At 43.6% G+C, this 21,474-nt stretch overlaps 1 protein-coding gene across 2 annotated transcripts in view; it reads right to left on the bottom strand.

Annotated features, from left to right (window-relative positions):
- The window catches only part of PDE1C (phosphodiesterase 1C), a 334,910-nt gene extending 316,933 nt beyond the window's left edge, over nucleotides 1–17,977 (bottom strand). For both annotated transcript variants that reach the window (XM_054992060.1, XM_054992061.1), the window contains exon 1: nucleotides 17,849–17,977. In XM_054992060.1, coding sequence (XP_054848035.1) covers nucleotides 17,849–17,933 — 85 coding nt within the window. In that variant the 5' untranslated portion in view covers nucleotides 17,934–17,977. The remainder of the gene's footprint in view (nucleotides 1–17,848) is intronic.
- Between the last annotated feature and the right edge of the window lie 3,497 nt (nucleotides 17,978–21,474).

Genomic DNA, 21,474 nt, shown 5'->3' with positions numbered 1-21,474 from the left:
GAGGGAGAAAGAGAAGGTATAATAATAATAATAACAACATTCGATTTATATACCACCCTTCAGGACAACTTAATGCCCACTCAGAGCGATTTACAAAGTATGCTATTATTATCCCCACAACAAAACACCCTGTAAGTTGGGTGGGGCTGAGAGAGCTCCAGAGAGCTGTGACTAGACATGGGCATGAACGGGTGGGGGGGGGGCGACAAACACTCTGTTCGTCGTTTGTTGCCATCCATGAACAACGAATATGGACGAATATGAACTGTTCCCGGACATGTTCGTTGTTCGTTGTGTGTGGGGGCCAGAACCCCCCCAACCCCCCCCTTAGCCCCCCTCCCCTCAAACCCACTTACCTGGCCCTTTAAAGATCCCTCTAAACTATCAGCTGGCAGAAGGCGAGGGGATTCCCCCCTGCCGCCTGCCAGCTGATTGTTTAAAGGGCCCTGTTCTGGCAAAAACAGCAGTGTCTTCTGGCAGCTACTTTGAGGGGTTACAAAGGGACCTTCCCAATGTCCAATACTCACCAAATTTGCAGGGGACATAGTCCTCACTGTCTTCTGAAGACCCCCCAAGTTTCAGAGAGATTGCACCCCCAGGAAAGGCATGATCCACGGGTCTCCCCGTTGGCTGTCATTTTCTCTTCACAGTGGCAAAAATGGGACTCTCTTCTGGAAGTACTTTGAAGGGTCAAAGCCAGAAGGAAAGCCAGAAGGAGTTCAGGCAGAGTCGAGTCCCTGCTTATTATCATAAAGGGCCAAGCTACACATGACGAATGACACTTGAATGGCAAGTGTATTTCTCCCTGTTCACTTGCCCTCCACTCAATCCACTTGCCGTTCAAGTGTCATTCATCATGTGTAGCTTGGCCCAAATTTACAGCAGATAAGCTATTATATAAGACTAAAAAATTATGATCTTCACAGCTAGAACTGCAAGCTAAAAATCTAGTCCCTAAGAATTGCTTTTTTGAGGCATCAGCTTAAGTAATTTCACATTTCGGTTCTAGTGTAAGACAACCTTGACAACACCACTAGCAGTAAAATTCTAAGCAGAGTAACTCCAGTCAAAGCCAATTGAAATCAGTGGGCTTAAAATGGAGTAACTCCACTTAGTATTTCACTGTTGTTTGGTAGCTCTGTCCCTAACCCCTGCGCCATGTCTGCAATGTTTCCCTAAGCAAGAGCCACTAACTACCACTTTTGCATGTTTCAGATCACTTTAAATACTCTTGTTGGCCCTAGAGAATCCAGGGAGGCTGGAACCCATAAGGAAACAGAAACAAGTTTCCCAAGAAACTAGTACAGCTTTTCAGACTGATAATTCCCCTTTAGGTGTTATTTTCACCATACAGTTTATGACTGGCAGTACCAATCAGAATCGGATCAAGAACTAAAATTATAAGTTGACTTGTCCATGAGTTAACCTGTGGGAAATGTATCTGGTACAGACAGGAAAAAAAACACATAACACAACATCCTTTTGCCTTTGCAATGCCATAAATCTTAGAGTGGGGTATGTATTACAACACAACACATACATTGCTATCATAAGACTTATTATAAGAACAGAGTCTCTTTTTTCCAGTACAAAAATAGCTTCATTACAGCTCAAGGATAACACATACCCCTCCCTGTAAAATAATTATCTATTAAGTCTCTCTCTCATTCTTGCTATTCTTGGAAGCAAATGTCATTCTTAGAAACTTCATCAGTTTTCCCACTTTTTGAATGTTCTAAATGGTTAGATCTTTGCATGGAGGAAGAAATCTAAAATCTACAGTTATATAACAAACAAAGCTTAAGCTAAACACAAAGCAATCCTTTCTGAACAATGGATAGTATTCTTTTACAATCTTTTCAAATCTTCTACTTCATAAAAATAGGTTTTCTAGGCTGTTTTGTAATTATGTTCAGTATCACCATGCTATTAAAACAATTCTCTCTAATATATAAAGTACACTAATTGTATTATGCAGACAAACCACAATTACTGGAAAGATACTAAATTCAATAACTTGTCACACACAACCATTCTTCCTTATACATACAACCAAGGTAAATAAAGCTTGTAGAGAGCAGACCGTGGAGACCTGGAAAGGAAAGTATCCTTCAGTTTGTTTTATATAAAGGTTAAGAAAATGCTAGCCTTTAATTCATTTGAAAGCTACCAGTTGGATGGCCAGATGTTAATGCTGACCCCCCCTCCCCAATTTTCCACTAATACACAATATCAGTAGGCACTTATAAGCCTTGTTCTGCCCCAATCACACCTAAAGGGAAGCAAAGGAGTTGCATTTTTAGATCAGAAGGGATGTGTGGGTCAGGGGAGCTAAGCCACCTCCAACAAGGCTGGCAAGAACCATCATGGGCCCCTAGATAAAGATTCCCTCTGGTTCAGGTTTCTAAGCATGGCCTGGCAACCACAGGAGACATGGGAGGTGGCACCATTAGTAATGGTGTAAGGTCACTTCTGAGAAAAATCCAGAAGTAAAGCCATGCCTCTCTAGGAATCACCAGAAACTCTATGGTATTAACATAGTGTCCAATTATTTCTAGAGAGGACTGACATCACTTCCACGTTTTCCCCAGAAGTGATATATGCCACTGCCCAATGGAGATTTTTCTAGATTATTTTTCTCCCACTGGCTGCAGTAGCAGCAGCAAGAAAGAGGAGCTGGGGTCAGGGAATGCCTTGAGCTTGGTAGCTCTACCTCTGGGCCAGTTTACACACCACCCAGCCTCAGCCAAATCATAACATGAAAACATCTCTCATTACTGAGGCTCCCAGGGTGAAAAGGATTCTGGGAATTTTGTCCCCCTAGTGACACCCTTTCAGCAGCCCCTGCCCTCAAACACTGCTGCTTATCTCCCCAGTCCTTCCCTTGCACTGTTTTCCCCAGCCAAGCTCTTTTCTGGTCTCAGATGAGGCAAAAACGACACTGAATGCTGAGAGTTAAGCCATGGATAGGTGGAGAGCTTAATACCATTACTCAAGCATCCCTTTTCAACTGAACACCAGAATCTACTCCAATTTACAGATTATTAAACCTGGCTGTGCTAAACAAAATGATCCACCATGGTCAGTTTGGCCTCTCTTTGTCCAGCATGGATCTTTTTACTCAAACAGCTCCACGTAATTGGAAACAGGAAGTGTCAATTAAATTACATGGGGATTGGCATCTTTCAGGATTCAGGAATAATCTGGTTCCTCTTTGGAACATATTTGCTTTCAGATACAAGAAATTTGCAATCACAGAACATGGCATATAATCATATGTGCCTTACACCATGACAATTGTTAAGAAGTGAAAACAGGAGTTTGTGGGGGAATGCCTTCAAAAGATGTAGGGCAATGATCCCCAGCATGGTACCCAAACGCACCACGGTACCCACCAATGTGTTTCCTGGTACCCACTTCCTTCATCTCCAAAGTATTTTGTCCAAAATTAAAGCACCATTCCTGGTTTTCCTCCACTTCATGAGAACAGTAAGTGCTAGGGGTGTGCATAACGAAAAAACAAGCCGAAAATATAATGCAACTTACGGAACAGGGGAACAAATTCAGAGAATGAGGCTATAACAGCCCCCCCCCCCAAGTCTGTGTGTTTCATTTTGGTTCTTACCACACAGAGGCCACGCAGGCAGGTCAGGAAATGAGGCGGCCGTCTGGCAGCATCTTATTTTCCTTAACGGCAAGTCTGTTTGCACTCATCAATGATGCAACTAATTGGATCCAAAGGGGAGAGACTGAGTCCTCAGTGTTAACTCGTTTGGCGGGAAGCATGCATGAGTGCATTTCTTTATTCAGCGCTTTCTGGACAATGGTATTAGCATGAAGTGGCTTGTAAGGATCAAATTGCAAAAGGTTTGCTTTATGCCGGGGAAGGGAGTAGCAGGTGGCATGGTGCTGTTGGCGCCAGCATCACCATCGCCAGCCCTTTCTGTGCATTTTTATGCACAATGAAGGGAAGGCCAGAAGCATCCATGAGGATGGGCACACATGGGTTTGAGGAGGGAGGGGTCTCCTTCAGCCTCCGAGCCCCCAGCTACCGCAAGTGCTCATATTACATAGATTAGGGTAAAATTGGGAAGAAAATGTAATTATTAAAGAAGAGGAGGGTCCCAGGCATGTGCAGCTGGTTCATGCCCATTCAGTGGCCTTCTGCTGTTGCTGTCCTCTTAGTTGCCATGATGCCAGGGCCACCACTGTGACTAAAGAAGTCCTTCAAAGATAAGGGGTCAAGGAGCACTAAAGCCTTCTGGCTTTGCGGGCTTTTCTGATTAAACCTGTTAACTCAGCATTAAATGATGGAGGAGACAGCAGCCATGTGCTTTGCACACTTACACACGTACATCCAAGTCTTTCCAGAACAGTACTCCACATGGGAAGACTGATCTGGTCTGATTTTTTTATTTTCTGGCATACCACTGGGACTTTCTCATCTTGTCTTCTTGTGATTTCTCCTTTTTCCTTTTCATTCAACTCGGGGTTAATGGTTTTAGTTGAAAAGGGATACTGGCAGCCAGCAACCTGTCCAGTCTCCCACTTTTACTGGTTAAAAATAGGGGGGAAAGAGGACTAGCCTCCCTCTACTTTCCTTCCCGTGAAGTGAAAACTAACATCTAGCCCTCCCTTTCTCTGCACTTTTACACACAGTAGAAGGACAGGCCGGCAGATTAGGGTGAGGATTCACCCCTCATCCTGGAAATGAAACTACAAGTCACAGGGAAACATGGCATAACAGCAGGACTCAAATGTAATAATTTATTGGCTTTGTCACTAAAGCAGGATTTTTTTTTAATTTCACTGTGCTTTGCCAGTTGGTACTAGAGTGTTTTCCTGCTTGCACATCATGCTGGTGCCACTTTTTCAGTAAGTTTCCCCCCATTGTGTGCCCCTGGCAACACGCACATTCTTTGGGGTCCATTGTTGTGTGAGTTTTCATGTGATTGAGGAGAAACTCATTGGATTGATGGATTTGGGGACAATGCGGTTTTTGGTTAAGCATGAACAGACCCTTGTTCTCCAACTCCTCCAGTGTGTGCGTGCATGTGCACTGCACAACTGCTCAACACTCGCCTTGATGAGCACCTTCCCCAAGCATTCCTTAGGGCTCATAAGCACAGAACCCCATTGTTGCATGCTTTCAAACTTAGTGTGTCAATTATTTAGAGGGAGGGCCATCTTCTGTGCAATTTTGATGCCATTGCATACAAAAACAGCTGCCCCCGAGTCTTGTTTCCCTCCCTATCTTGAAAAAAAACACTGTGGGTGCAGCCAACACGTGTGACAGGAAGAAACTCATGAAAATGAAAAAAACAAAACAAATGGATCAATTCCAAGCTGGCACCACCCCAGCCAGAAGATACAGTAATGGAACATATTTGTCTCGGAACCCCCGGAACCAAATTGAAACAAAGATTTTCTCAGTGTACACCCCTAATAGGTTCTTCAGAAGTGCCCAGGGGGCATCACTGTTGTGTCTGCAGGGAACACTCATTTGGAAACAGCTCATCATTAGCAAAGGCTGAGATGAGAACTGAGCTCCAAGAAAACATGGTGAAGAACAGTGACAGGAGGAATCAGCACAGGAGATAAGCTACTGAACATGGGCAAGTGTCTTTATATTAAATCAGACCCATTATCTATCAATGCGAGTACTATCCATTCTGACTGGTAGCAACTCTCCAGGATCTCAGGTACTGGTCTTTCAAGTCACCAACTGCATGAAGGGATGAGCTAGTGTGAAGCTCTCATGGCCCCTTCTTACACGCCCAGGGTAATAAGGATTACCAATTTGGGGTCAGGAAGAAATTTTTCTCCAAGCCATATTGGCCAGGGATCATGGAAGTTTTTTGCCTTCCTCTGAGCCTACAGCTGAGGGAGAAGAAGGGGGATAGCTGTAAATTTCCTGCATTGTGCAGGGGGTTGGACTATATGACCCTGGGAGTCCTTTCCAGCTCTATGTTTCTATATTTCTTTTAACAGGAGATTCCAGGAACAGAACTTGAGACCCTCTGCATACAAAGCAGATGTGCTACCACTGAGCTAGAGCCGTATTATGAGACAGTTTTGTCCCAATGTGCTCAAACCCACAAAGACTGGTGCAATATTGTCATCAAGCTTGCCACTCCATAAACCTTGAAATGTTGCCTTATGACCAGATGAAAACAGAGGTGAAGGCTCTACTGTACATTTAACACATGTAAAAGACATCTTTGTGTAAAAGACATCTCACCTTTCCTACACAGACCTCCTATTGCACCAGGTCAGTCTCCTCTTTCACCCACTTTTTCATCAACTCCTGTTTTTCGTTCATTGTCTGAACACTCTGAAATACCCTTCCTTCGGATAATAGCTTCTGGGCTTCCTGTCCATTAGTATCTGTAGATCGGGGAACTTCCTTGAAGTTCTGAGCCTGTCCCAAAAATCTACCACTGTGTTTTGGACTTGTGTGAGGTTTTCATAACAGCCAGACTGACAATGTTTTCTTCACACAACCACATTGCAAATATTCCAAGAACTTTGTTTCCCTAGCACTTGGAGTGTTTAAGAACATCTCGTGTGATCACACCAAGCTCCGCCAAATGGTGCAGTAAAATATAGATAATGCAACTCCTCTAATCCTAATAAGTCTATTTTCCTATACTACCATTTTCACAGTACCCATTATAGCAGTTCATGGATGTGGATGCAGAGTTCACCCTGTGCCCATTATGAGGACAGATAAGGCTGCCATGACAGAGTTGTCATTTGGAAGCAAACAGCCAAGAAGGGGGTCTACAAAGAATGGAAATGAGATAGATGCAGCTCCAGCTCCAAGAAATCTGTGTATAGAATTCATTACATTCCTGCCATGTGAGCATGTACTCACTGTACAGATTTGCTTCAAAGTAAAATATTCAGAAGTTAGCCACCTGTTCATGTTTCTCAAAGGATGCATCACCCACTTAATTTAACAATACACTGAAAAGTATTTGCAGGTGGGCATTTTGCATTAGAGATATGAATTGCCCTGGGGCTTTGCATTTTGGAGAGGATAACCGAGATAAACCCTCATCATTCCCATATAAAACCATGCCAACTTTTCAGGATAAAGTCTCCTGAATTACACACCAAAAAAAAATACACCTTGTTTGGACACTTTAGACACAGTCTGTATTCTGAAAGATGGTACACCATCTGTTAATGAGTGGCTGAAATTCTCTACCTCCTACATGTGTGCTAGATTGACAGAGCATAAATGTGCGGCTGATCTCAGTGTCAGCAGGAGAGCTGCTGTAGCATAGTGGTTAAGTGGCTGGACTGCAAATCAGCACTCTGCTGGTTCGACTCCCATGACTGCCATGAACTCTGCAGGTGGCCTTGGGTAAACCACTCCTCTCAGCCCCAGCTCCCCAGCTCCACTGGGGGGATAATAATAACACTGACTTCATTCACCACTGTGACAGGAGAACTAATCTGTCCAGAAGGGTGGTATATAAACAAGTTGTGGTTGTGGTTGTTAAATATGGCATAAGGGCTTACATTATTTTATTTAGGATATTTCTATACCACCTCTTCAGAGTCCTGCTCAAGATAGCTCACAATTAAACCCACAAGATAAAAAAGAAGTGATTAAAAACAAGTGATTGGACATTAGCAGCTTAAAACTATCCATAAAACAGAAGCAGTTTGTTTAAAAGCTGATAAGATTAAACCACAAAACAAAAGCCTGGGTAACCAGTTCTATAGGTCTCAGTACTCAATCAATAGTCTCCCTCTATGACATCATTAATGACCTGTGCTTATTGAGACCTGTGGAATTGTATTTTGTATAGATATTTATTGTATTTATAGTATTTAAGGAGTTGGGATTAACTATTCACTGTGAGCACAGGGCACTTCACCATACCAAAAATTAAGAGTTAAAAATTAAAACAATAATAGCTTAATATACTCAACTGTTGGTGTTAGTTTCCCATGGAAGATGTATATCTTTACTTTGATGGTTCTCTTCCAGGGAGTTCCTTTAATTGGTGTGCTTGGCGAACCAGCTGGAGCTGATAAAAGGTGCTATGTGCCACGAAGGACACCCACATCTCCAACTGTAGGCCAGGATCGAGTAACACCCCAAGCTACAAACCTGCTCCTTCAGGAGGAGTGCAACCTCCTCTAGCACAGCCTGGCTCTGTAGTCCCCAAATAGCTTTCCCGTTGACCAAAAGCACCTCAGTCTTGTCTGAATTGAGCTTCACTGTATTGGCTCTCATCCATCCTCTTACTTCTCCAGGCACTTATTCAGGACTTCCACAGGCTGACCTGACTTAGCTGTTAAAGAGAAATAGAGCTGGGTGTCATCCACATATTGGTGTCGCCTCACTCCAGATCTCCAGTTGGCCTTTCTGAGAGGTTTTGTGTAGATGTTAAATGGTATGAGCAGGGCTTTTTTTCAGTGGGAACGCAGTGGAACAGAGTTCCGGCACCTCTTGAAAATGGTCACATGGCCAGTGGCCCGCCCCCCTGATCTCCAGACAGAGGGGGGTTTAGATTGACCTCCGTGCCACTGGCGCAGAGGGCAATCTAAACTCCCCTCTGTCTGGAGAGGGGCCACTGGCCATGTGACCATTTTTGCTGAGGGCGATTTAAACTTTAAAAACCTCCCCCCTTGTTCCAGCTGACCCAAAGTGATGTCATTGTGTGGTCCTGAGTTCCACCACTGAATTCCACCACCTCTTTTCCAAGAAAAAAAGCCCTGGGTATGAGGGATAAGATGGAACCTTGTGGGACTCCATAGCATAAAAGCCATGGGGCTGAGCAGCTGTCCTCCAGCAACACCTTCTGGTAAGCGGAACCACTGAAGAACAGCACCGCCTACTCCCAGCCCAACCAGCCTCTCCAGAAGGATACCATGGTTGAGAAAAGCCACTGAGTGGTCTACGGCAATCAACAGGTTAATACATGATTTGGTACACACTGGTGAGCATATGCTGAAGAACACAGGAGCAATGAGTTTGTGACAGTTCAATCATGGCCTTAATTCTTCTTTTGCAAGATCACAGACTACGTTAATTTTCTCTGTGTGCCAGGGCACCTCATGGCACCACCAAGGCTGCTGAAGTAAGCCTTCAAAAATTAGGCCACTGTGTTCGGTACATTTATTTATTAAATTTATAGTCTGCTTTCCCCGCAAGCAGGCTCCGAGTGGATCACATCCGTTTAAAAGATATCAAATAAAACAGATAAAACTGGTAGCATAAAAAGCAGCTACAATTTACAGATTCACCGCAGCAGCGCACATTGCACAGTCCTGTATACAGTCATTTTGGGCCAGCAGGGGCCCATCTACATCAATTAGAGCAAAGAGGCTGTGTGCAACATACATCTCCTCTATATGGGCAATAACATCATCCCAACTGAGGGAGTAACGATGCAGAGATTCCCTAACATAGCTTGTGTTACAGCTGATAAGACAGGGGAATCACAGAAATGCTACCATTGCCCACAAAACACTAATTTGACAAAGTGGAAAAAAGTACTCTAGATTGCACAATAGCTCTTCATTGTACTCAGTGCCTCTTCACTGGCACCACTAAACACATTGCTGCCCCCATTCATGGCTGGTTCAAGGTACCAAGCAAAGCAAGGTACACTCATCGCCTTCTCCACATCCCCATCAGCCTGGTCCAACCTGCCCCCTACAATGTTGCTGCAAGGGCTCAGGAGGACAGATCCACAAGGTGGTGCCTGTTGCCTCCTGCACTACCAAGGGGCAAGCTGAGTCTCTGTTGTGTATAGGCACCCTTCGCATTGTGCCTCCCCAAACAGTTGCTGAGTTGCCTTGGCTGGAGAATTGACTCCAGTTGAGGTTGCTTGAGACAGCACATTACTTTCACAGTTGGGAGGTTGTGAATCACTTGGGAGAATTCAACTCTCTTGCGTCATTTGTCCATAATTCCTGGAGAGAATGACAACCACCTGCAGATATAACTGTCCTTTTTTACCAGCCCCTATTCAATGATACCAGTCCCCCAAAATCCACTGGCCCAGAGCAGGCCCAACCATATAGCCAAGCTAGATGGATGTCTATGGCACCAGGCTTTAAGAGGCCTCAAATCAGAGGGAAGGTAATTTCTTTTCTTGATTAAAAATATACATATGAATATGTTTCCTCTTAGAAACAGAAGTGTCATGCTTCTCATTTATCTCAGTACTGAATGTGAAAGGGAGGGGTGTTGCCAAAGTCATCATTTGCGTAGGGTGCCCTGCACTTGGGACAGCCCTGCACTGTCTAATTATTCTCTTGCGAGGATGTCTTTGTTAAAGTTTCCTATCGCACCCGTCCCACATGGGCATTGTAGTGCTTTTACACACTTGACGCATACATTCTCATAGCTACTTATCCAGACGGTAAATATCGCTGAATGCCGTTGAATTGCAACTATTCTATACTGAGAGATTAAGCAATTTGTTTTCAAAAGGAAGCTGATGTGGTCAGTGTATCCACACACCTGTTTTCAGAAGCGAGTGCAGGATCAGGCTTTTGCAGAATAAATGAACACAACATATGGCAAGCAGCAATAACGACGGAGGGAGGAACAGCTCACAAACTGACCCTTGGTGCAAGAACAGAGGTGTTATAAATACTTTACTCTCCCTATTTTCATCTGTGACATGTTGGCAAGTATGCATCATACCTCTCAGCCTTGAGATGCTGGGGATAAGCAAAATCTACTCGCAGTGGAAAAAACAGACTGATTCAAGCTGCTTTTGTACAGGGATTTCCCCCCAGGTGGAAAACAGCGTGTCCCCTCCTTCGGGGGGAAACTTTCACAGATGCCATGCTCTTTTCGCTCACAATGTGTGGGGCTCCTGGGCTTTTCTTTTTAAGCCAGAGCAAAGGAAAACCCTCCTGTGCTCTGACTTAAAGGGGAAATGGCAAGGTGACGGTGGATAGAATTTCTGTGTGGAAGGCCTGTCCACAACCAATCCAGGGAGGAAACAGAGCCAAGTTCTGATTTTCAATCCTCCCCCAGTCCCCCAGCCATCAACCATGGCACCGCCCAAGAGTGGCCAGCCAGCCAGCTGGGACCCCTGGAAGTGAGTTGGCACAGTGACCTCACTTCCTGTTACAAAAAGATTGATGCGCTCCCATTCTCCCCGGGGTCCAGTATTGTTCCGTACTCCATTTGGCAACTCTACTAGGGAAAGAAGATTCCCTCAGTACCTTAGACTCTTCAGTGACTGCTGCTGGAGGATCAAAGGCAGGAGGGTCTATGCAGCTTGCTTCTTCAGGATGCCTTTCAGGCCTGGCTAACAAATGCCAGGGAATGTGGTAATAGAATGCTGAGGTGGTGGAATGGTCTGCTCCACTTCTGACAGCAGATGAATTCCAACTTTAAGCATTCCCACCTCATTCTCCTGCCCATGAAAATCAGGCTTCAGCTCTACTACAGCACGAGCAAAGTAAGAAGACTTCTCCAGGTCTACAGGCATTTCTTTGTTGCTAGTTGGCAAGAGGAGTTCTATGTAATGTAAAAGTACCTCTGAAGTTGGAGGTCTCTCTTTGGACTTCTACCTTTCAGCTGTTTGTTAAAACAAGTATGGTCTGACTGTCATGTATGGATGGGCTTCCTATCAGTCACTTGCATCATGGTATAATGTTGTCCTGTTTAGAAAGGACTTTGGTTTGATACAACCTGCATAAGACTTCAGGTCAGTGAAAACCAGATGCTTGATAGGGTTGCCAACTCTGGGATGAAAAATTCCTGGAGATTTGGGGTGGAGCTCAGAGACGGTGGAGTTTAGGAAGGTAACTCAACTGGGTATAATGCCATAGAGTTCACATTCCGGAGCAACCATTTTCTCCAGGGGAACTGATTTCTGTCATCTGCAGATCAGCTATAATTCTGGGAGATCTCCAGGCCCAACTATGCTTGGAAGGATTTCTGAGTTTAGGACTCTAGAACTGCCATCATTGGGTCCACCTGCCTAGTAGATCCTTGCCATTCACAGATACACGACTTTCAGTTTCACCTATTTGCAGTCTGATCATTTACTCCAGCCTGTTTTTACTCCCACCACGCCATCTTCATAATTATTTCACATCGCAGGACATTTGGTTGTTTTGCTATTGGGAGGCAGCAGGTGCCATTCATGGAATTCCCATGAATGGTGAGGGAGGGTCTGCCTTATTGACAAGGTTGATCCAGGTAAACAGGTGCAAGTGTCCCCTGTGTGTAATCAGAAGACACAGGAAACATGTTTAATCCCCTTGTAATGAACTGCCATGTAACCTGAAAAAACCTGACATGGGATTTTATGATGTCATGGAATATATAGCCCAAGAAAAATGACTGTTCTTCCTTTCCTATCCTCCAGAGGAAGACTTCAGAATAAAGCCAATAACATCTATGTTCAGAGCCTCTCTCCATTTACAGCTCTCATAAGAAGGGAATCTAATGCTGGGATCTAAATACAGGAGTTTCCCATGTATTTACTTCAGACATATTGGAAATATTAAGTTTTCTTCCATTCACCTATAGGCACAGTTTCTCTTGCTCAAGTCCATTGGCCTCAAGCACACAGAACCAAGTATGAAACTGCTTCTTAGCAGTGCCAGGCTTACACAAACTGTCAGAAAATTCAATCTCAGCTGATTAGGATACGTGCAAACATTTGGAAACATCCTTATTTTCTGTCTTCTGGATGCATACACTTTTTTGCATGTTTAGCCAGTTTATGAAACATGTTTCAAATTTCACCTCAGCCATAAACTCACAATGTGGCTTTTGGAAACCTCTAGGAATGTGCATTTGGAAATTAGAATGCAAACAAGAGTGGCAAACAGGAAAGAGTGTGGATAAACAGGTTGGGTCCAAAGTATCTGAAGGACTACCTCACCTGTATCAAACTTTCTGGGTCTTGAGATCATCTGGGAAGGAGTTGCTACAGGAACCTGTCATTTCAGAAGTTTTGCTAGCCCCATGTGGTAGGCTTCTTGACTTTTCCTCCTAGACTTTCAAACTCCCTCCCAAGGAGATGTGCATTATTATAGGCTTTCCACTTCCAGCAAAGCACATTTTCATTCTAAAAAGCTAAGATATGAAGAGCTGTATCTATGGTTTTGATGCAATGTTGGTCTTCAGTTTTGATTTTTAATATGCAGTGGCATTGTATGTTTTATTATAAAATACACTTGAGCATATAGCAAATAGAATGGCAGCCTTGAAATTTTCTGATAAGGATGTTTTCCAACTCAAAGAGTAAGCAAAAGCTTCTACCAAAGATGATCAGAAACAGTTTCTGTTTTCCACCAAGTACTGTGTATCCCCCACTGGTCTGACAAAGTCTTCTTCATTATACAAATGGTAGGGCCCTATATGCTTCTATTTTATTCTCTGCTCTGGTTTGTGATTGATTACAAAATAACAAACATTTTACTTGGCATGCTTCTGAAGTAGGCTATTCCATTTGGGAGTGGGGAATAGAGGCAAAGGCTACACAAATGCATCCACTATGGGGCAACTACCTGTGGGGAACAGTAACAAGCATTTGCATTTCCTCACCAGAAAGAATGCAGCTTTGGAAGGGGTAGGTAGAGGCAAAAGTTCAGACTAGCCAGATTGCATACTCATCCTCACCATAGTAGAACAGCAGTATAGCAAGTGTTTTATTTATACACCCTGAAGCCCAGCCAGAAAGCAGACTGGGAAGGGATAAAGGCTAAGGCTCTGTTCCCCCCCTCCCCACCACCACCACCACCTCTCTCCACCATGAAAAAATAAAGCCAAACTAGAGGAGACACATGAGATTTGGGATAAGGGAAGGTCTGGGATTTCTTCTTTCTGACCAATCAGTGAGGACTAGTTTTCTAAAATCTCTTGTCGTCTTAAGTTTCATGAAAAAGCAACCACATCACATCCTCAAAGGGAAAATAAAGGCAAGCAACTTCTCATTTAAAGAAAGTTGTGGGAAGAGTTCATTTTAATCCCCAAAAAACCCCAGAATGTGCAGGAGAAGGGAGCTAAACCCTGCTCCCTCCCGCATCACATTGCAGTGCTCAAAGCATTTTTCTTCCAGTTTGGCTAACTTTGGGTGCTCTATCTTGGCTGGGAACAAAATGCCTTGAGCACCAAAGCACGGAGGGGGGGAGGGTTTAACTCCCCTGGGCTCACATTTTGCTTAAAAATACGCTCCTCGGCCCTCGCTTTGGACATCTTCCTGTTGCAAGAATAGGCAACCTGCAGCACATGTGATGAACAGCTGCACACCAGATCATTTTCTGGTACTGCATCCATGGGACCAAGGGGAACCCCTAAGGCAGTAGCAATGCCATTGGGGCTACACTTGCTCCCAGGGTGTTGGGCTTTAAATGCAAGAATTACCAAATGCTGCATCCAGAACGTGTAAGGTAAAAGGTTAAAAACAACTGCCTGAAGGGAGGATGATTGACATGCTGCTTCCCCCCTCTCTGTGATTGGCCAATGAGAAGGTAACAAATTGGAATTGATAGGATTGTCTGGGGAGGGTCAGACTGGGAAGCCTCTGTGGGAGGAAAAGAAATAAAAAGTTTGCCCTAACTGGAACAGTTTAAGGTTGCTGAAAAGCTTTTAGTTGATGAACTTTTAGTGGGGAAAACCATAGCACTAATTTTACTCAAACAAGATAGAACTGGAAGCGTGTGGTTGGCAGGAGGAGTGGGTAGTAAGGAGATCCCTTCAGCCAAGAGAACAGGGTTACATCTTTAGCAGGAGAATAATTCCTGCCCGGTGTCTAGAAAGATGGTTTTGGCTCTGTGGAATATCCTGGATCCGGAGTAAAAGGAAAAGAGTGCTGTGCTGAAGTCAGAAAAACTAAGCTATGTAGTAAAATCTATGAACGAACCTTGTTTAAGTAACTTAAGTCTGAAACTACCAACCTCTCACTTCTAAGATCTGTAACTACTGAAACTAAGCTCTAAAAAGACTATTGTGCCTAAGGCTTGTGAAGTACCCTGTTGAACAAACAAAATTTTCCTCAGCTTTCCTTTCCCTGCCTACCTACATACCAACCCTGCCTGTTGAATAAATGTGTTAACTTTTTGAACTTTACTTAGCCTTTAGTGCCACTTCATTTTAAAGGAGACATGAGCTTCTGCTTTTCCCCTATTTAATTTTGGGCTGGGATATCAACCAATATGTTCCTGAAGTGTGGAACAAAAGAAATTCTAAGTTACACCCAGATACATGCTACCAGAGGCTCCCAGTCCTAGCAGACAACCTGATCGGTTTTGGAGGGAAAATCTGCCTCTCAGTGGGGGAGTGAGTGGGCAGGCATTTTATAGGTGTCTAGCTAACTGCAAACCTTCACTCTCACTCTTCCCCCTCTCTATTTTGTTTACCAGTTTACCAACATCTTCACGGGTATATATTACAGGTTCTTTGGCCCTCTGACCAAAAAGCTTGCCACCACCCCCATTGCACAGGCCTGCCTTTGTCCAGTGTACAAGTGAGAATATTAATTAAAAGGAAGGTGCTTCCTCCTACCTGTTTGAAATTTGGCAGGGAAGATCCCTTAGCTGATCAGTACAATCCCTGGAAAGTTTGTCCCAATTGGCTAGAAAACACATTCCAGCTGGAAATGCATTTCCCCATTGAAACAAATGAAAATAAACATTAGGCTAAAGAATCCCCAAATAACATTCCTGAGCACATCCCTACAAGCATCTCAATCTTAGCCTTCCCCCCAGACATATGGAGACATTGATACCAACAATACTACAGGGATGCTGTAGAGATTACTGGCGTAATGGTCATTAAGTCCTTTGCATACTTTAAGGTACTTTAAAATGATAAATATTATGATTTAGCATGTTTTTAAATTACTAAATGCATTACAGTGTATTTTATTGCTTGTAGTTTAATATGCTGTTTGAGAATGGATATCACAAAAGAGAATAAAAATATATTGCATGAAATTAAATACGAATTTTGGCATGAGTCAGCCAAAATGAAGCACTTTAAGGCTGCAGTCCTAGGTGTATACACTTAGCAGTAAGCCCCATTTTATTTAATTGAATGTATATTCCGCTCTCCCCGCAAGTGGGCACAGAGCAGATCACAGTATAAAAGTATAAATAATAAAATTTGGCAGCATAAAATATAAAATCAGCAAACAACAATACAATACTATAGAACAGCTGCACACGTATGAAAATCAGTTGGACTTATTTGTAGTAAGCATAGATGGGATCACTTATATTACTTATGAGGATTAAGTATCAGCTGAACTCTTTCCTGTGTCGATCTTTTGACTAAAAACTCCATAACAGAGACTAAAACAATGCAATTATTCAAAATATACACTTTAAAATTAAATTACATATGTTTGCATCCCCTAATGCACAGTGACTTAAAAACATTATTAATCTGAACTATTTAGTCTTTTCACAATACACATATAGTGTTTATGTCATACTTTGCTAAATCCAACATGAGTCCAATTACGCAATTACAACAAGCTTTTCTAGCAGCACAAGTTCTCAGTTTCAGGCAGCTCATAGAGGTAGTTTAGGTTAAACAACATCAGGTCTAAGCAAGGTAGAGTGCCATGCGCAAGACAGTAGAATGGCTAGGGCAATCGTTCTGGAAGTCCACCACCAAGAAACTTTAAATGATCCATCCCAACTGAAATTCTGGAATTATTCGCCCCAACTTCAATCCACAGGAACAATGAATGAGCACTCCATTCATCAGCATCTGGTCATGAAGGAGGCATACAAGTGAAGCCTCCCTAATCATTTGTTCTTCATTAATTATCCAGTTCGCTTCCAAAAGAAAATAAAGTCAGCAGGGAGAGCTTGTTTTGTTAAGATATACATGGATTTGCACAGCGGAGTTCAATCAGATGAAAAATTTCAAAGGAACAGCTTGCTTGGTTTACCCTAGGAGCCTAACCTTTGCACAGCAAGCCTAGCAAAAGAAAAAGGTGACAGCAGCACCTGTAGCATTGAGCAATTTCCCCCCTCCCTTTTCCTTTCTTCTACTAGCAAGATAATCAGAGCGGGGCAAACTGATGTCAGATTTTTAAAAGAGCTAGGGCTTCATTTGAGGCATGGGTCTGGAATCTTTTCTCTAGGGCCCAAATGCATTCTTAAGAACAGTGAGAGAAGGCAAGTGTTTCTCCAAACATGTGCAGAATGTGTCTGCCTAACAATAAATCACAGGGAGCCGTCACCTTTCTAAGATTAGAAGTAGTCAGAACGGCATGATTGGCATACAGGCCGGAGCTTCAAGACCTCTCATTTCTAGAAACAAACTGCTTGTTAGGGCAGAAATGAAGGGGGCATAATTGCAATTCAGGTCCTCTCTTTCCATTTCAGTGTCTCTCCCTTTCTCATGTAAAAAGAGCAATTTCAGGAAAGGGTTTGTTGACCACATCAAAACAGTACATGGTCATCGTGAATATCAAACCCTTGCTAGCTAGCTCAGCTCCCAAGTAAGAAAAACAAACTCAGAGTAACACAGTGCTTCTGTTCCATAGTTTGTAGGAAGGAAACGCCGTGATAAACAAAGTTGGAAATATGTAATCCTAAAAACACAGACAGGCTTTCCTGAGATAAGGGCTTCAAACGAAACCCAAAAGTTCTGCGTCTCTCTCAGCAGAAGCGGTGCCAAAACACAATGAAAGCATGGTTGGCAGAGACACGTTTCCTGAACAAAAGGAAGTCAATAAAAGCAGCAAGAGCACCACGCAAAGCAAAAAAAAGAAAAAGTTATAAGGCGATGACATCTTCCCAAAAGAGATTGGACACCTCACCTCCTCCATCCCAGCTTCCTACTCCAGACAGAAGAGCCACAAAAGAAACCACACACAAAAGCGCTCACCAATTGTGAAGCTATAGCCATCGATGCTGAAAGTGGCACTCCGGCATTTTTTAAATCCTTCTTTTCTGTTGCTCGGCTCCGTCATGGTGATCCTGCCGATAAGGATTCTAGCAGCAGCGGCTCAAGCTGCAGCAACAGCAATAGCAGCAGTGTTTCTCCCCTTGTGGGATGCGAGCTTTTCTGAGCCGGCAATTAGTTGCCCTTGAATCTCTCCCTTTGGCAGCACTCACAGCTGACTTCTTGCATCTCCTAACGCAGAGCGCTGAATCTGAGAGAGGCGCGCCAAGCAATATTTCTCCACCCTCTAAAGACTGTCACAACAGTGTGTTACTGTTACCTACTCAGAGTTTCTAACAACCAGTTCAGAGATTGCTGGGATCCAAACCCGGCAGCAATTAGTGTAACGGTCCTGAGCCAAACAAATCAAGCATATGTGTCACCCACCTGTGTAAAGAGTTCCAGGTATCCTTTCAAAGATACCGTGCTGCCACTGGAACAGAAGCTGACACTGGGAATTTATATAAGCCTGTTGCAGGAGATTTGCAGCCTAAACAGTTACCCACTCCGCACAAATGGAACTTGGCAAGGAATAGACCATTCTGGTCTCAAAATAGCAGAACTCTGGGAGCACCAAGTTCTCTTCACCGACTTAGAAGGTTTCGTTGAGAAACCTCTGAATAAAGATTGAGGGAAAGGATGTTTTTTTTTAAGTTGGCACTGTGATTTCTTTTATATTATAGGAGTACCAGGTCCAGTCCTCCTGACTCACAAATTTTGCCCAGTTCGAAAAGAACCAGATGGAGTGGGAATGGGAGTTTCAAGAAGAAAGCAGCCCTGAGAAGTCTCATCTCCACTCCACTTCCATGCAGGTCTTTCCCATGAAGGCCACCGATCTTTATTTTTTTTTAAGTCTGCAAAAATCACAGAATGAAACATAGTGGGTAGTTCTTCCCCCAAACCTGCTCCATTACCATTAAGAGCTTCGCGTAGAATAAATTTCCAATCCAGGTAGCGCAGATGAAAAGGCATACCTCACAAACTTCTGTTTTCACTGCACCCTTTATTAGTTCAGGAGTTCTGGGTTTGGAAATAGCATACAGGCACAATTGCTCCCATGGGTACCTAGCTCACCGCACCCTAAAGGGATTCTTTGTTTAAAGGGAGGGAATGAAAAAAAACAGTGGCAGGAGAAAAAGGAGCAAAAAATTGGCATCAAGTGTGATGTCAGAGGAAAACCCCCTGACAGCAGACACACTCATGTCCCTACACCACCCAGGACTCCCACCAGTTGTCAAGCCATACCTAGTCGCAGCTCTGTCGACGAGCAGTGGAGATCCTTGTGTAGACAGGTAGGCCTTCTCTAGAGGAACACAGGGCACCTGCAGAAGTTCCATCTTCCGTGCAATCAGTAAAGATAGCAGCTAGATCCAGCCAGCTTTTCCACTCAGGGCCAAGATACAAGTGACGAATGACACTCGAACAGCAAGTGGAGTGAGTGGAGGGCAAGTGAACAGGGAGAAATACACTTGCCGTTCAAGTGTCATTCGTCACTTGTAGCTTGGCCCTTAGTCTTACCCAATTCTCTTTCATACTACAGCCCCTGTAGCACACAGCTTTTAAAATTGTATTTATTTTCTTCATTTATACCCAGCCTTTCTCCCAGTGGAGAACCAAAGCTTACATCATTCTCTCCTCCTCCATTTTACCCTTACAACAACCCTGTGAAGTAGGTTAGGCTGAGAGTGTGCAACTGGCCCAGGAGATGTGAATGTGAAGCGGAAATTTGAACCTGGTTCTCCTAGATCCTGTCAGACACTCTAACCACTGTACATACTTGCCTTTGCACATGAAGATTCCCAGCCTACCCTTTTTCCTTCCTTTTTCACCAGTATAAAAGCAGCTTGGATCAAACCCAGCGGAATTTTGAGACCAGAATAGTCTATGAATTTTCCTTTGCATCTGACCATACTAGAAACCAAGGGTGATTTAATGCTCACAAAACAGCTGTTTGAAACCCAAACTTGCTTACCGTTAGCGGTCATATTGAGCCCTTCATATGATCACCTCAACAATTTGCTCACAATCAAAACAGGCAGCATTGGAAATAGTTTTATGTTTGCACTGTGGCAGCATTCAAATAGTAATTGGCCCAGTAGCTGCTGTTGACACATGCTCACAAATTATTTGGGATATGCATGCCCTCAGATCATCATGAAGAGATTGTGCATCATTTAAAATTAACTGTATTGGAGCTCATGTGCTGCTTTTTTGCAGTTCTGTAGTTGGTAGCATCCATCAAGTGGGGGGGGGGGGTGCTTCAAGCTTAACTAACTACAGGTGACAGTGTGAGAAACTGGACATATTTCCGATTGAAGTCAATCGACATTGGTAGCCAGGCAGGCCAAACAAGCAAGATAAGAATGCTGGAAAAAGAAAATCCGTAACTTTTTCACCCACTCCACCCCGCAGGATCAAGACAACCAAGGAAACCATCTTTTTGTGAGCTGAGGTTGCTTCAAAGGATAGGAAGAGGCCACAGATGGCAAAAGAGTGTGAGAATGCACATGTGCAGCAGAGTATCTGCAGTCAGGGCCCAAATGCTTCCATGAACACAAACAAAATACAGCAGAGCTAGAAGGCAGAGAAATCCTGTAGGTTCCTTCTGTCCCTCAGCACAGTAAAAACACTTTTCTCTTTTTTAAAGCATGCAATCAAGAATGATTGAAAATGGACAGAATGAAATCACGGTGATAACACACAAAGCCGTCATGACCCCATCGTGACCAAATTTGATTGCAATTAGCAGCCAAACCAAAAGAATAATCAAGAAAATCTCACCTATAGTACTCCAAAGTCTGTACTCCCTTAGGGAGAAGGGAGCGGGGGCTTGCCCCAGCAGTCAGTTACCCCAGTTTCGTCTGTTACCCTCATGAACCATCTCAGCTCTTTCAAAGGTCTTACAGCTCTCATCCCCCCACCTCATGAAGACTTGATCCTCCCTTGGTGTTGGCTCCATCCTGAAAGATTATCAGGGAGCCCTTGAAAGAATGGCTTCCACTTAGCCCTGCGGAGACGTCTTATCTCCTTTCATGGTAGAAAGTGCCATCAAGTGGCAGCCAACTTATAGCAACCCTACAGGCTTTCAAGGCAAGAGATGAACAGAGTTGGTTTGCCATTTCCTGGCTCTGTGTAGCAACCCTGGGCTTTCTTGGTGGTCTCCCATCCAAGAACCAATCACGGCCAACCTTGTTTATCTTCCAACAGCTGATGAGATAGGGCTAGTCTGTGCCATCCAGATCAGGGCTCTAAATTTCTTTACTTCAATGAATTTAGAAGGACGTAACTCCTTTTGATGGCACTATTAGCCCATCCTACTGGTCTGCTGCAAATATTTAATAATATTCAATATTAATTTCCCACAGGTTGTTCACATCACAACATGAATGGCATGAAAACTTGGAGAAAACAAGCGTTAAACAAATACATGACTAAAAAATTGTCACATATTGATCCTTTGTCACTATATAGCAATAGAGGGTTTCCAGTCCCATTGCCACCAGAAGATTCTCAGTCCTAACCTTTCAGGCCTTCAGAAGAAAGGAATTTGAAAAATGGAGAAAGCCACA

Source organism: Eublepharis macularius, chromosome 11 (assembly GCF_028583425.1).
Source record: "Eublepharis macularius isolate TG4126 chromosome 11, MPM_Emac_v1.0, whole genome shotgun sequence".
NCBI classification, from domain to species: domain Eukaryota; kingdom Metazoa; phylum Chordata; class Lepidosauria; order Squamata; family Eublepharidae; genus Eublepharis; species Eublepharis macularius.
The sequence above is the reverse complement of the archived record's forward strand: the minus strand, read 5'-3'. Positions and strand labels throughout refer to the sequence as shown.